The sequence below is a fragment of the Gymnoscopelus microlampas genome (assembly GCF_963454915.1).
Source record: "Gymnoscopelus microlampas genome assembly, chromosome: 23".
NCBI lineage: Eukaryota > Metazoa > Chordata > Actinopteri > Myctophiformes > Myctophidae > Gymnoscopelus > Gymnoscopelus microlampas.
In genome coordinates, this window is record NC_139960.1 from 6,669,880 (window position 1) to 6,687,048 (window position 17,169).

The following is a 17,169-nucleotide window of genomic DNA, read 5'->3' on the forward strand; positions in this document are numbered from 1 at the left end:
TTACGTTCGGTGGACTGATAAACAAACACAGTGGCATACCGGAGACAGCCCGTGCTGGCCATTCTTGACAATATACATACTTTATTTGACGTAAAGGCGATGCAATTAATTTAATTTGCTCTACCCTGCAAGCTTGTGGTAACCACATGTGCAGAAGAATAATGGCCTATATAAAAATATTTTTTTGATTATATATATTAAGTTTGTGCGATATGACTGTTAGATCTAAAATGTCTCCACGATATGCCTTAACAGGCCGATCATTACTACCGTGATACAGTGCAGTTATGTACCTTAATTTGTAGATACGTTCTTTTTTTCGCGACTAGCACTTCACAATGCTATATGCAGTTAGCTTGTAGGTCTGTTCTTTTTGCTCATACGCAAATCAAAAGTTCCCTCCTCCCCTTTTCAGTTATCTGACACTGGTTTAGATTTCTAGTTTGGGTTTTTAAGACTAATATACCGTACGTCATTGTACTATGGTGACGTACATTTAGTTCCTAACTCAATCATTTAACTGGGTTCCTGGATCCTGTTGTTCTTTTTTTGTAGGGTATAAATATAATTTAGTTCATGGAACTTGTGTTGATGGTAATCTAAACATGGACGTTTTGGGATACACAACACCATAATATCGGTTCCACAGGCCTAACAAGTTGGAGAACAACATTATACAAGGCATGCGATCTTCACATCTCAACAGTTGTTAGATAAATAAATTCAAGTTAAAAATAATTCAGTATAGTTGATTGCTGAAGTGTTGCTGTTCAAAGCGTTTTAGATAAATGACAACTTGAGAACAAATGGGAAAGCATTCAGTTAAACACTTCTTTGATGTTTATGAAAGAACGCGAGACAGTTGATTTAAAAAGTGTGTGTGTGGGGGGGGGGGGGGTCAAATGTAATAGTATCCTTGTCTCCAGTGATCGGAACGTGAATGTCATGAATAGAAGAGATAAAAGTTGAATAGTTTGAATAAACTATTCTCTAGGGGGGGACGTAAAAATCTATGAACACCTATCTGTTACAGTGACGAGAGGTTATTCAAGAGTCAACATCAAACTATTATCTGGCCTCAAGTCAAAGCCACCGGAGGAAATCGATACGTCACATTAATCTAGAAATCCAGACTGACTTGGTGCTAAAGGAAACGTGTTTCTGTCCCTCTCTCTTCTCTTGTCCAGACTGCTGGTATAGGAGCCTCTGCCCACTTGGTCAACTTTAAGGGCACAGACACGGTAGCTGGTATTGGCGTCATTAAGAAATACTACGGCACTAAAGACCCTGTGCCTGGTTTTTCTGTCCCTGCTGCAGAGCACAGGTACACACACACACACACACACACACACACACACACACACACACACACACACACACGCACTACATGGAGGTTGCGCATGTACACACATACTGTGCACGTTGGATGGATGTTATTGATTGCATACAGGTGGTAACTGGTAACAATTCCTGTAGTCTACACTGTAAAATCCAGAGTGTTTATTTAACACATCAAAGCTGTCCCCACCCTCACCAGGTTTAAAACCACCCTCAAAACCCACCTCTCTCATTCCCCACTTAATTCAAATCGCCCTCTTTCCGTTTAATTTGAACGATTTAGTTTTGCTCAGTTTTTTTCCCTGTGTGGTCATTTTTTCAGAGCTGTATTTTTATGCCCCTGCCTGCGGACAACCTTGCCCAGAGCAGGGATTCCGCCTGACCAATTTTGTCTGTGTGTGTGTGTCTTGCGACACATTGCCGGGGCCGGGAATCGAACCTGGGACCTTCTGTTCCCCAGATAGGCAGCCTCTCTACCCATTCCACTATGGCCGCCCACACAAGCATACATGAATCTTGGCGTTCCTTGTTCTGGGGGCGAACATTCAGCAAACATATTTGAGACCCAATCCCGACGGCCTTTGTTGCGTGTCACTCCCCATCTCTCTCCCCATTTCCTGTCAGCGTACTGTCCTATCCATATTAAAGGTATAAAAAAGGCCAAAAATAAATCCCCCCCAAAAAAAGAGGGGGTCCTTTATAGGCCCCTGGGTGACTTAACTAAGTATACTGTATGTCTTGAGTGCAATCATTGAGTTTCATAATTCACACTGATGATCATACGCTGCATTTGTTGCTGTATACATATGTTGCTCTCTCTGCATATAGATCTAATAATGGTCTCTCTTCTACACATACAGTGCTAAAAGATGTAATAGTGAACGATTGACTGAAGAATGCAACCTACGTCTTTTGTCTTTAGTTCCTCTTCTCTGTTCTGACTATTTGCTCCTTTATTTTTCTCTCTCCATGTTCCTTCTTCCTGCCTAATGTTTTATGGCACTCTGCCAGTTTATTCTCTCTCTCATAAAATCGCACACACATAAAGATGCCTGTTTACTGCCACCAGAACACTTAGTGCTGCTCCAGTACACCACTCATTCCCATACCTGTGTGTGTGGGGGGGGTTCATTGTCATGGCAACCGTTATGTAATCAACCACTGTGTTTGGTCCTCACCTCAGTGGGCGGAGTCTCAGTGAAATTCCACTTCCACACTGCAGACGTGCTAACTTACCTGAAATGCATATTAATTACATTCAATATATAGAGGATATGCGTGTGACATCATCATCAAACCCGGAAGTTATGCAGGAATGCCTACTGAGTGTCAAAAAAATACTTTCTGGCCTTGACAGCCCATGCATCCAAACAGAAAAGTCATATCTGATTGCATTCAACAACATTAAACAATGTTAAACTCATTTTGCATGTTTCTTTGCCACTCGATGTGCCATTCACTTTAAGCATGCGCATATCCTCTATTCTGTACATATTTCCATGAAATGGACCGGGCCAGGGGGACCCTGAGCATAGCTGTGGTCACATATCATTTGACTTTGTGAATGGAGGAACATGTATTGATGAAGGGCAGAAACATTAGAGACAACACTCACACGGATCAATTCAAATGATTTAAAAGAAAAACAACAAAAACACCTTAAAAAAAAGAGTAATTAGTCAACTATTTAATCTGCTGTTGCTGCTATTGTTGGTCAAACTTGCTAATGAAGGAGAAATGGTTTTTTAAAAAGTATTTCTATAAAGAAAGTTATTTTTGCTGACTCAGAGTTCTGGTTCAGACTGTCTCCTTCAGTAGAACATCTGGTCCATACTGCCCCCTCCTGGAAACTTTAGAATATTACTACTACAGTAAATTAACTGCTACTGTTCTCTCCTTCTGGTGATGCTGTTCTGTTTTATTACTTTGCATCTTATCTTACTTCCTACTTCAGTCCCTCTTTTTTCCTCCTCCTATTTCTCCTTCTCAAATGTGTCTTTTAGTCTTCCAGGCTATAAATCAGATTTTTAATCACTATTTGTCTTTTCAAACAGTGGATCTTTAAGTGCTATTTTGTGCTTTCAAAAGTGTTCAAAAATAGCTGTTCTACAAGCTCACAACACGTTGTGATGGGTTGTGAGCTTGTAGATGGTTATTTTGGAAAACACGCTCAAAATCACAATATTAGCGTCAGAATATCAATATCAAGGTATTTGGTCAAAAATATAGATTTTGTACATATTTACCGGCCCCTAGTCCTGCTGTTGCATTACATTTGGCAGGTAATTGATATCTCTCTCTCGCGCTCTCTCTTTCTCTCCCCCTCCAGTACCATCACAGCATGGGGTAAGGATCATGAGAAGGATGCCTTCGAGCACATAATAAAGCAGTTCCCCAGCGTTCCCGTGTCCATCGTCAGTGACAGCTACGACATCTATAACGCCTGTGAGAAGATCTGGGGTGAAGACCTGAGGAGTCTCATAGAAATGCGCAAGGCAGACGCCCCCCTGGTGGTCCGACCAGACTCTGGAAACCCTCTAGACACAGTCCTGAAGGTAGGGAGTCAGACCCCCCTCCATGCTGGGCATTCTGAGCAGCATTCTGAGCAAGGCACCTTTAGCCACTTTGAGCCTGGCATCCATGTTTTGGGCATAACATTATAGGCGAGCATGTTCTAAAATCCAATTGATTGATTGAATACTTTATTACAAGATTGTTAACTCTTTGACTGCCAGAAATGAAATATTCTTTGCTACGCCACTGCTAGCTAAAATCTGCGTTTTCCTTACCTTTTAACACAATAAGCACTAAGATCTTGTTCCATTGTACTCAATTCATCGGTAGGACATACAATACATACATAATAATACATACAATACAATACATATCGGTAAAAGCTCAGTAGCAGCAAAATGTATATGTACAGAAAAGGGAGGGGTGGGGGCTGGGGGGCAGAGGATGCTACTACCGAGGAAATAAAAACTAGGACACCATGGGACAAAATGCATGTCGAGAACAATGCAAGTCGTTCCATTTATACTGCTATGCGGCACGAATGCAATGCAAAGCTCGGTTAAGCTGCTGTGCAGGGTTAGCTAGTCAGGGACTTATACTGGCATAGCGGCATAAACGTGACCTGACGCTCCGCCCATCCGTGAAGCAGACGTTTTGGCTTGGCCAATCAGAGAGAACTACAAGCTCCTGAACACACAGAGAATTTCTGCCTCTTTCTCAAACCCGTAGGCCGACAGATACAGATATTTGCATTTTTCCGGTTCTAGGAAACCGTTGGTCGGTCCGAAATGCCATTCGGCTCTGCTCAACTCGGGATCATATGGGACCGAATGGTTGGACCAGTGTTGATTTTAACAGCTAATTTTGATTTAGTTTCAGTCATAGTCTTTTGAATAAAATTCTGTTTAGTTTTAGTTATATTTTAGTCACCTGAAATTTTTTACTTTCAGTCTAGTTTTAGTTGACTAAATCTACAGTTGATTTAGTTTACTAAAATATATTTTTTTCCGGGCTGTGATGCCATCAAAATGGCAGGTTTTCACTTAGCTGCATGCCGAAAATAGCAAATCTAAAAGTTCACAACGTGTCGCGCTGCGACACGTTGTGAGCTTGCTATTTTCGGTCTGTGACACCCACGCACACCCATGATGACTTGTCTTGGTTCTACTGCATCGCTTCTCCACTAGTCCCTCCCAAACATTTTAGTCTACTTTCTATTTGTTGACGAAATTGTCAGTATATTTAGTCATAGTTGTAGTCATCATAGCTTAGTTTTTAGTGAAAAAGGGTAGTCGATACAAATCTTTCGTCATAGTTATAGTCGACGAAATCAAGACTGGGTCGGACACTCTCTGAGTGATGCCCGGGACAGTTTTTGTGTGACACACAGACAGACTCACACATAGATTATCGGTAGTTGCAGTTCTACATGCATACGAACAGTGGACACCGCTCATTCCTCCCTTCCTCCACGTTCTCCTCCTCATCTTTCTCTTTCCGTCTTTCTCCTCTCCTCTCTCCTCTTGTCCTGCCATCAGGTCTTGGAGATTCTGGGTAAGAAGTTCATTCCCGTTGAGAACTCTAAAGGTTATAAGGTTCTACCTCCATACATCAGAGTCATACAAGGAGATGGAGTTGATATCAACACCCTGCAGGAGGTATATACACACACACACACACGCACGCACGCACGCACGCACGCACGCACGCACGCACGCACGCACGCACGCGCGCGCGCACGCACGCACACACACACACACGCGCACACACGCACACACACGCACACACACGCACACACACACACACACACACACACACACACACACACACACACACACACACACACACACACACACACAACCTTTGGGAGAATTCACTCTGAAATATACACATGAATTTAAGATTTCAGTCATTTGGATTCCATAGAAGAAGTCAGCATGTCTTCTATGGAAGCATGTTGCACAGCAAAAGTAGCCGATCTACAAGCTCTCAATGCGTCGAGAGCTTGTAGATGGGCTGCTTATGGTTAATATTTTAAGACTAGAGCATTTGAAGTGGTCAAACTAGCAATGTGCGTCTTCCATAAAATCCTAATGCTATGGGATATTTCATAAAAGCAAATCTGTTAAAGCCTCAATCTGTGATTTCTTCACCTGGTTGGCAGTATGAACAGCAGGAACAATATTACTAAAACATCATACTTTTACATATTGTGGTCGGAAACGGCATTAGTGTGGAGGGCTCCTTTCACACAGTTTCACAAATCGCTCAATTTTTCAGTCTTGAGATTTTATTATGCTTTAATCCATGTATGCAAATGTGTGTGTGTGTGTGTGTGTGTGTGTGTGTGTGTGTGTGTGTGTGTGTGTGTGTGTTTCCCCATTCGACAGATTGTGGAAGGCATGCTGCAACACAAATGGTCCATTGAGAACATATCGTTTGGTTCCGGGGGAGCCCTGCTGCAGAAGCTGACCCGGGATCTGCTCAACTGCTCCTTCAAGTGCAGTTACGTGGTCACCAATGGCCTGGGGGTGAGAAACACACACAGCATGTACACTGCACCTAGTTATAGCCTTGCATTATTTTTGGCACAGGACATTAGGCCTGTCACAATTATTACATAATCGTCTAATCACAATTATTTTTCGCATAATCGTCATAATTGTTTCCATGTTGATTTTTTTTTTCCACACATTTTCAAATATAAAAAAAAGCAGAAATAGCAGATCTACAAGTTTGTACATCAGCTATTTCTGATTTTTTTTTATTTTAATTTCAATAATTCAATAATTTCTTTATTTTCGTTATTCGTCATCTCTGCCCTGTGCAATTTTTTATTATGCCTAAAAGGCTTCATAATATGTTCCAATGTTCAATGCCAAACACACAATTAAATTGTTAATCGCAATTATTTGAACTAGACCATACCCGGTGAAGGGCGCAGGCGAAAGTAGTTGCAAACTGGGAGTTATTGCATGTCCTGTCGCGCGTCCCCCCCCCCGCGCGTCCCGTCGTGCCGTCCCCCCTCCTCCTCCCGCGGGTCCCGTCGCGGCACACATTTATATTGTAGTTAGTTTATTAAAATGATACATAAGATAAATTGTGGGCTTTTTCTCAGATTTTTCTCTGCAATCATCCCCACAACTATAGATAGAATCTGAGCAAAAATGTAATACCATACATTATTTATGACTGCAGCCATATTGACAACATAGAAATGAAAGCTCAAACTGACCAAATGTGTTCATATTGCTTAAAAAGCAGACTTTTTGCCATAACAGTTAGCTGTCACTGTAAAAGTCATAGTAAAACTCATTTTTGGGTGGCGTCCATCTTGGAAATATGCAAAGTAAAGGTCCAGACACACCTAATCATAAAGATAAGTATTCCATTGAGTTTCTCATGCTCTGAAACCATGAAATAGACACCAAGTTTGCGTTTCTAGCCCATCTGGTTCAAAAGTTATCGCCAAAGCTATTTTCTGATAGGGGCCAATATTGAGGCGGCCATATTGGATTTCCAGCAACAAATTGACCGGGTTGTCCATATAGGTTGTGATCCTAGAGGGTCATAGATATTATTTCTGGTGGCCAACCTTTGATGGCAGGGCAAATGCAGGTTTCCAAAAAAAGGGGGGGTTTGCCCCCTGGGTAATGAGACCACTACAGACAGAGGTTAGTGAAATTATAGGAGGATGACAATTAATTGTCAACTTAAATGTGTGATCGTGACAGCCCTAATCGTTATACAGTGTAAATGGAGTATAAATTAGGCGCATGTCTTCAACATCATCAATAATACATTTGATGTTGCACACAGAGGTTTTAACGTTCATCTGAACTGAAATACTGAAGTGTGTGTGTGTGTGTGTGTGTGTGTGTGTGTGTGTGTGTGTGTGTGTGTGTGTGTGTGTGTGTGTGTGTGTGTGTGTGTGTGTGTGTGTGTGTGTGTGTGTGTGTGTGTGTGTGTGTGTGTGTGTGTGTGTGTGTGTGTGTGTGTGTGTGTTTGCATCGTGCTCCAGGTGAATGTGTTCAAAGACCCGGTGGCGGACCCTAACAAGAGGTCAAAGAAAGGTCGTCTGTCCCTGCACAGGACGCAGAGCGGAGAATTCGTCACCCTGGAGGAGGGAAAAGGAGACCTGGAGGAGTATGGGGAGGTGAGTGTAATGCATGCACATTGCACACATGTACTGGATGTACATATTAGATTGCGGCCCGAACGATGCCAGATTGTGGCTGGACACTGGAGACACTGAAGAAGATGCAGAGAACAAGCAAATGGAAACGGATGATTCACTTTGGCGACCCCTGATGGGAATTAACAGAATAAAGATTAAACTTCGATATATGAAAGGAACACTTGAATTATACAATGAGCAAGTAAATAGAAAATACACACAAAGGCAAGGTACATTTATTTGTATTGCACATTTCAACAACCGTAAAAATTACATCGAGAATAATTTAAAAATCTCAATGAAATAATTACCAATGTCGTCAAAAACATCAAATAATGGCTGATATATCGATCAGGCTTTATACTAGATACACCCAGTGATGCTGTGCTCATTTGGGAAGTGGTTGCACTCTATTTTAATGACGTCACGTGCACGCGCACGGGCACGACACATGCACGTGCGCGCCCTCCTGCGCATGCGCATAAATGTTCCAAACAACAAACAAACAATGTTTTAAATGTAATTGTAGTCTTAGTTACATTGTTAATTTAGTTTGTATTTACTTTTCTAGTTTAAGTTAATTCAATTAAAGACATTGTTGTACACACAAACACAAAAGCAAACTTAAAATAATCAGACAACTTGTTTACTTGAACTACTTTATTTTGAGGAGAAAAAAACAAGCGCACTGAGAAATGCGGCAGTTTGTGTGTGTGTGTGTGTGGGGAGTCAGGGTGAGACAGAGGAGAGGAGGGCGGGATGGAGATACGGGGCAGACAGAGTTTGAGACGAGGGTGAGAAAGATGACACGTCCAATCTTATACAGTGTATGTGAGGACGTAGTTTAACACACCTGACGACCTGAGCTATTGTTATGCTAAGTAGCCAGGTACTCGCTCGGCGCACGGATCGAGTGGAACGCATTCTTGCATGCACGCTCGTGCACCTCGCGTGCACGTGCGTGCACATCCGTGCATGTGCCTGCGCGTCCCCCTGGTCAAATAAGTGGTTGCACGGCGTGCAACCCCGTCCACTGAGCATTGCACCCCTGGATACACCCTTACATATACGATACGATACGATGTATGCATATTTAGTATACTGTATGTACACACAGACAGACACTCATTTACCTCTCTCTCCCTGTCCCCCCCCCCCCCCCCCTTCCCCCTTCCATCGCTCCAGGACCTGTTGCACACGGTTTTCCAGAACGGCAAGATCATGAAGACGTACACATTTGACGAAGTCAGAGACAATGCCAAGCTCAATGAGGAAAAGCTGGACGAGGGGCTCTGAGAGCCCTTCAATGACCCCCGACCCCTCATCCCTTGACCCCCATGACCTTTTTGCCTCCGACGTCACGTCAAAACCCCGCCCCGCCCCCCAACCACACTCCACCCCACCCACAATGACAACTGGAGGTAGCGCGCACTGCTAATAGAAATGTCCGCCCCCCCCCCACACACACACACACACACACACACGCACATGACATAAACAAAACCTTCTTCCTTAATCACTGAAGCCCTATTACTTCGTCATATGACGAATTGCAAAAATAGCCGATCTACAAAAGAGTTTGTAGATCATAACATTTAGCCATTTTCTGAAATTTCTGAAAGTTTTGGGAAGGTTTTTCGCCTATGCCCCAAAATAGGGAGGCCAGTTTGAAAGTGGTAAAATAAAACCCTGAATGCCCGTGGAAGGACTCCATGTACCTGTGTAGAACAGTCCGCCGACGGTGAAGCGATAAGAGCAGAGGTATGTGGGGAAAAGCTCCCTCAAACAAAAGCCCACCCATACACACACCTCCAACCGACACTGAAGCTATTCTTACCCCCCCCCCCCCCCCAGGGACGTGCACAGATAGACTCTAGGTGCTGCCTGCCCTTTGCCCTCTTGACCAGAAGTGCCCTTTTGAAAAAAAGGGGGACATTTTTTTTTTTTTCAGTTTACAGCAGGGGTCTTCAACAGGGGGTCCGGGACCCCTAGGGGGTCCTCAGAGTTACTACAGGGGGTCCGCCAAATCTTTGTGTGATATGATTTTTCTTTTTACCATAACCACTCGAAACCTAGCATCCCTTTTCTGAGGAGAACTTTAGCCAAAAATAGCAGATCTACAAGCTCACAACGCCTCGTGCTGCGAGGCGTTGTGGGCTTGTAGATCGGCTATTTTTGGCAAAGAGGCATAGGTGTAGATGGAAAAAAGAGCAGACCAAGTAAACAAAAAAAAGTATAATTTACTTGAGCACCTGCCCCTCAAAATGTCTGTGCACGCCACTGCCCCCCCCCCCCACACACACACACACACACACACAAACACATACTGTATACACACACAGCCCACCCCCAGTTGGCACGATCCGTCGCCTGGAAGAGAACGAGAGAAATGGAGAAAAAAAGAGAGGGAAAGATTGAAGAAAGTGTGTGTGACAGAGCTTTGAGAGTGCGAGAAGACTATAGAGAGAGGGAGATAGTGGTTTGATGTGATATAAATCAGTGTTGTGCAGAGAAGCTCACAACACGTTGCATCAGGCTTTAACCACTTAAACCCTGTATACTTTGTTGACCGGGGTCCCCCAGGGCAGGTCAACAAACTCCTGTTGTGGTATTATGACATGTTGAAGTGGTTAAAAGAGAACATGACCACCAGCCAGAGAGAAAGTGGAGGAAAGACAGTACACAGAAAAAAATCCATAGCGCTAATTTAACTCCCAAGAGCGTACAAAGGAGGTTACGAATTCATTTGGTGACATTTGTTAAATTAACACTATGGTTTTTACTGTTTAATATGAAGCCACACCCACCCCGATGACCGTGCCCTCCCCCCGCCCCCCCCCCCCCAGTGTATCATGTACAGAGCTGTTTTTATTTTAAAAATGTATGAATCTACTTAACTTTTGTCTTTTATGTGAAGGAAGCAAATGGTTTTGTCTGATGGTGCACCGACAGCATTTACTGGGACAGTAGTCAGTAGAAATACCAGACATGTACTCGCTATTTGAGATTTAATTTGATAATTTGTAGGTGCTTACAAATTCTGGAATAATGCTAGCCTGGTTCTATTGGCTTTCGAAGTCTTAAAACTTTCCTTCCACACGATGCTTCATTGACTGAAGCAGTTGTGCCCAAAAATGATCAAAAGAAACTACTCAAACATGAGTACTTGTTCTTGTATTTGGATTGGCGAAAAACAAAACAAAATGTTATCGGTGCATCTATGTATTGTCGTTGTATTGTGGATCGTTATTCACACAACCCAATCGCCAGAGAAGAAACGTTACCGATGTGCGTTTCTGTAAACCACTGATAGGTTACATGATGCATCTCTTACGTTTCAAGGCAGGCATCCAGTGGGCTTGAGCTTGTGAGGCGCCCCCGAGCGAGCCGCTGGTCCAGTGGAGTGTCCAGTTGATGCCCGCTGCAGCCGATTCAGCACCGTTTCAATTGCGTACCGCACTGGTTCAAATGGACCCTTGCAGGTCTGTAACTCTGAGAGTGTACAAATGAAACCGTGTCCATTTGGTTACATTTTGTACACCATGTAGCTTGGGGTTCCAAAAAGGCAGTCAAATCAATCATAGGGACATAATAGTAAATAATACATTCTCAGTTAAAATGTACCCAAATAAATAAATGTAGGATTAAGTCTGCATCTACAAACATTATGGTTTGGGTCACGCAGCGTTTTTTTTGACGATAAAAAAAGTATCCAATTTTCTTTTGTTATTAGCGGAAAGGTGCAGTGACGTTTTCTCTGGCGACCAGGCTGATTTCACATATTGCATTCATGACTTCAAAGGCCCAAGCTGTAATCCCAACATTAAGGAAACAGTAGTCCTTTACCTAAAATAGAAAAAAAGAAAGACATGGAAACGACTGTTTGTCTATAATCCAATTGATAGTCAGTGCTTGCTTTTTGATGACCGGCAGACACTCAAAGATTCTCCATTGAGTCACCTACTGGAGACTCCGCCGGTCATCAAGTGACAAAAAACTAAAAATCTCCAATAATTCAAGGGTTCATGGGGTGTGTAATTAATAGAAAATAAGAATTGTTTTGGGTGAACTATCCCTTTAAGTTTTAAGACTGATTTCAATTTTATTTTACACTTTTTTTAAACTTCCCTTGATTTCCCCTGTTGAAGGCATTTAATCGAGATTATTTACCCCCATAAATCCTGATTAGGTCTTAAGGTCAGTGAGTGCACTTGTTCGGCAACCTGCTCTAATAAATCCCTAGAATTGCATATAGAAGCGGCTCACGGAGCCAGTCTTCACAGGAATGGAGACGAACCGTTTGCCATGTGTTTTAATGACAGCTACATTGTGTCCATGTTAAATGTTGCTATTGATGTGTCTGCACTGGAATGAATGTGTACCCAGTATGTGCTTGCTTGGATGTTGGGTGAAAGTGTGTGCGTGTCTGTGTGTTTTTGAGTGTATGTGTGTGTGTGTGTGTGTGTATGCGTGTATGTATGCTTGCGTGCACTGATTTATTCCTTTATAAAAGACTGTGGTATAAATATTCCTTTCATGGAAATGTGTTTGCTGATGGGGGGAACAGGAGGGCTCTCTTCCTTACACTGATGGCTTTATTTTCTGCAGATGATAAGGCATTGTGACATAACTCTAGTGATACATGGTGTCAACAGGAAACGGCGAGAGATGCAGGTTCCAAAATGTCTTAAATGTTATGAAAAAGCTCAAAATAGTTTTCGGTCGAAATTGACCCAAAACATTGCCCTTTGTATTAACTGCCTGAACAACTAATGAAGGAAAGTGACCGTCAATATATATTGTTCTGGAAAGGTTCAAAATCCAATACTTTATTGCCGTATCAACATGAGTGATTGGAATTTGTCTGTCTTGGTGAGCTCACTTAAACAATAACAGAATAAGACAAACATTATTGCACAATTATTGAACCTGCCAATGGCCTGCAGTGCTTGTTTGGAGTGTTTAAAGGCCTGACACATTGAAAGTGTCAAGACGCTTGCATTATCAAACGCAGCCTTTTGTGTCAGTGACGCTCGCGTTGAAGCCGTTTTCATCGTGTCAGGGCGTTTACGGATGGGTGCCGTTCTGGAATCGGGATGCATCTTGTGTGAGAAGTAGGGAAATACAAAAAAGTTTTTTTGTGTTACCCATGTGAGAGGGGTCTTTTGAGAACTTTAAAGCACTTCTTCACTAATCTAGCCATATAGATCTCCACTAGGAGTGGGAGATCACTTCCTCCAATAATTCTGGATGCATTGCGCACTACCATGTACAACTGTCTCCTGTTCTCAGCTGTAATATTGCCAAACCACACAGTTATTGCATAGGTGAGGATGCTCTCCACTGCTGCTCTATATATTATACAACTGTTCCATACCATCCCTGGATTTACTCCGTTTTTTCAGTTGTCTGAACCACTTGAACGCCAGTGTCCCAATTATGGGACAAATCAGCGAAGATGGCAGATCTGCAAGCTCACAGCGCATCACATTTGTGATGCGTTGTGAGCTTGTAGATTGCCTATATACTTTTTTGTTTGTTTGTCTTTTCTTGCCTTTATTGATAGTTGCAGTATAGAGACACATAAAACGGGCGGAGAGAGATGGGGAGGGGCATGCAGCAAAGGTCCACCCAGCTTGGGGATTGAACCGGGAACTCGCTGTCAGGCATCAGAGCCTATGTGGTACGTGCCTTAATCATGCCCCTGATAGATCGGCTATTTTCAACCAAGAGATTTGTAGAGGGAGAAAGGAGGGAGGACCTAGAGGGCTGTTTTCGCTGAATGTGTGCCTACAATAGGGGCGCTGGGGTTCATGTGGTTATAAAAAGAAGTGTCTGGAGTGTTTTCTTGAGAATAGTGGTGGTGTTGTCCCCCCATTTCAAGGTGGAAGAAAACCGAGGGCATTCCCAAGAATAGAACTATGTCAACCCTCCTAGTGATAGTATTTTCCTGACCTGGGTCAAATAGCATTTAAAACCAATTATTAGCAGTTTGCTTGATATTGATATTCAACCTACTTGGAGTACCTGGACGGAGGACTATCTTCAATAGGTTTTGCATTTTACCAGGCGTAAATAGGATCATAAGATGCGCCGTCTTGAGTTGATCATCCTTTTTTTTTCTCTCTCTCTGGTGTATCACACCCAGCTCTAAGGAATGATTTGTGCTGAATTAAGACCGTACAGCTTTTTTTCTGTAGGAGGTAGCATAGCACACAACCAGAAACAAACGGTACTGATTGGTTCGATCATGGAAAAGACTCTAGAATCATGACCTGGTCTTCAAACCGGCAACCTTCAGTGTCACAAGCCCATTCCTCAGAATCGGTGGTGGAATGCCATCGTGCAGTCGTTTTGTGATGTCATAAGGCTTCTGTGAATTCACAAATAATGAACAGACCACTACCAAAACACACTCAGCCAAACTGGTAGGTTTAAGAGCTATAAATAATATGACAACTAATCTTATTGCTGAAACATAATGCCGCTATATCTTTTCTGTCTTTTTCTTTCCTTTTTCTTTTTGCAACTGGAATGTATTTGTGTACAATATTGAAACCCCCATTTTCTTATTACATTTAATTTTCGACATCAAGCAAACAGCAGTTGTCCTTATGTCTTTTTGTTTCCAGTGACGGGGTGCTTTTAGTACAGTTTTGATTTTACTATTTTGATACAGTCCTCAGTTCTTACCTCAGAAAACAAATCTATATTATTTTGTATGACAAAGGTGAAAAAAAACAAAAGAAAATGTCTGAATTGTTGTAGTAAAGAGCATTACCTATGTAAGATGCGGCCATACTGCCTCCTCATGTGTACATACAACTTATTTGATTGAAAAAGGAGTATGCACTACGCAGGTTTAGGGAGACAGACATACTACTAGATAAAGTTATTATTTTTCGTCTAAATGACCAATTTTATACCAACAGAAAAAAAATATCTAAACCTGCTTGGGCGAACTGGCAGTATGACAGTTTTTTGTGACTCAAAGCTTTTAGCATCTGTGTGTGCGTGTGATTGAGTGACATTTTTGTGAATGCCTCTCTGTATTGGATGGAAAAAATTGCTATGTGAATATTACTTATATTTTCTTTTCAGTTGTTTTACTTGTATGTATATGTTGGTTGTCCCAAAATTCTCTCCCAACACAGACGTCTCTGATATTTTAACTAACATAACTGTTGCTATATTGTCAACAAACACAATGATTAAAGATATCACCATGTCAATTTGAAACGTTCAATTCATTCAACCAATATCTTTTTAACCACATAGGTGACCGGAGTCCCCCAGTGCTCTATACTAGGCCCCCACCTGTTTTCGCTCTACACTAAATAATGGGGATGCCGATACTGAACTTGTGACCGATATCCCATAAACAATTAATTGCTTTGTCAAATCAATTGATACCGATATTGCAATACAAGTTTCCACTAGGGTTTACCATGCACCTGTTTCTGGGGGCAGATGCAGACTGTTTATAACACTGTATAATTATAGATATAAGAAATCATAAATACACATATTGCTTTATAACAATAGTAATTCAAGTGTTACCTTTTATGGTTATTTCGTTATTTTTAACAGTTAGCAGGTTACTCCAGTAATTGCAGTACAAATTTGATGGAGCATCTTTCTCTTGGGGTAATAAATTGACCAGGAGTATCTATACTTTGCCTCGAGTACTGCAGTTGAGTACTTTGTCCACCACCGTCAAGCAGTTAAAGTGTTGTACTTTTTTAACATTGACTCATCCGGCGGGAAAAGTAAGCTGAGTGAGCAGAGAGACGCCCTGCCGTTCAACACATTCTGTACAACCACAGCCTTGTGCTGTCTCAGCCATTAACTTCTCTGGGCCATGGGCTGAATGGGTAAATGCCTTGCCCAAGGGCAATGAAACTGAAGTCATTCATGAAATTCCTGAAAGATATTCAGTTGAAGTTGAAGGAAGGGTTGAGGGAGGCATGTGCCCTCCACCCAGAATTTGTCATATGCCATGGTGTCTTGACTTGCATTGCAGATTGTCAGAACACATCATAAAGCCATAATATTTTAAGGTGACAGCTGGGTCTTACCTGTGAATATTCTTCCAATATGCACATATGGATTTGGGTGAGGGCCAGGTCATCACTACTTTTTTGTACAGACAGTCAGACAGACATGATCTGAAGGAATACAGTTTTCCCGGTGCCCAGATTTCCCTAGTGCCCACTCTCCCCCTCCCAACTAAGTGCCCACCTTGTGCCCAGATTTCCCTAGTGCCCACTCTTCTCCCCCCAAAAGTGCCCACTCTTCCTGCTGCCCACATTTCCCTAGTGCCCACTCTTCCAAGGTGCCCAGTTGTCCCTAGTGCCCAGAATGTTTTGGTGCCCACCTTTCCATCTGAAGTAGGCTAAACCACTCAAAGTGTTTATTTTTTTATTTTGTGTGTGTGTGTGTGTGTGTGTGTGTGTGTGTGTGTGTGTGTCCTCTGCTCTGAGAGTCATATGATATCATCAGCACCATTATAATAACACAGCACAGCTCACAAAGCAGCAGCTTCAGCAAGAAGTACAAACATTTAGAAAGGGACTTTTACAGCCAGGCCATGGAGGGGAAACTGCGCTTGCAACAGTTCATTTGAGGAGTTGTTATCGGTTGGGTTAGTTTAAATACATTTGAATAATATGGCATTTGATCTGGTAGGCGAACGTAATCAAATTAGTCTAAACCGTTAAAACATATACATATAGTTCTGCCCTGCGATAGTAATTAGGCACGCAAGTTTGGCACTTCTTCTGCTCTCTGCTGTACCGCCTCCGTTGAATACAAGAACGCTCGCCCCAAAGCACAGTCGCCCCGGGTCAAATTGCGGCGACCTATAGGAACAGTCGCCAGTGGCGACTCGCCACCAGTAGTATTCCTAAACGTAACCTCAGTAAAACTATGCCTACACCTAACCTTATTCATAAACGTAACCTCAGTAAAACTAAAACTATGCCTAAACTTTTCCTCAGTAAAACAAATGCAAGAATACAAGAACCGCTGGGGGGCGAGCGGTCCGCGAAAGAAAATGGGGGTGAGAGTGTTTTGGGGCGAGTCTTAGGTTTACCGCCTCCGTTATTTACGTATCGCAGCATCACCGAACGAACCGCACC

The 17,169-nt window shown here is 42.5% G+C and overlaps 1 protein-coding gene across 1 annotated transcript in view; it reads left to right on the forward strand.

The window, feature by feature from the left end:
• nampt1 (nicotinamide phosphoribosyltransferase 1) overlaps positions 1-10,921 on the forward strand; it is a 34,737-nt gene extending 23,816 nt beyond the window's left edge. The window contains exons 6-11 of the mRNA XM_084049622.1: positions 1,188-1,324; positions 3,668-3,893; positions 5,391-5,510; positions 6,243-6,383; positions 7,874-8,008; positions 9,215-10,921. Coding sequence (XP_083905748.1) covers positions 1,188-1,324; positions 3,668-3,893; positions 5,391-5,510; positions 6,243-6,383; positions 7,874-8,008; positions 9,215-9,325 — 870 coding nt within the window. The 3' untranslated portion in view covers positions 9,326-10,921. The remainder of the gene's footprint in view (positions 1-1,187; positions 1,325-3,667; positions 3,894-5,390; positions 5,511-6,242; positions 6,384-7,873; positions 8,009-9,214) is intronic.
• The last annotated feature ends 6,248 nt before the right edge of the window (positions 10,922-17,169 follow it).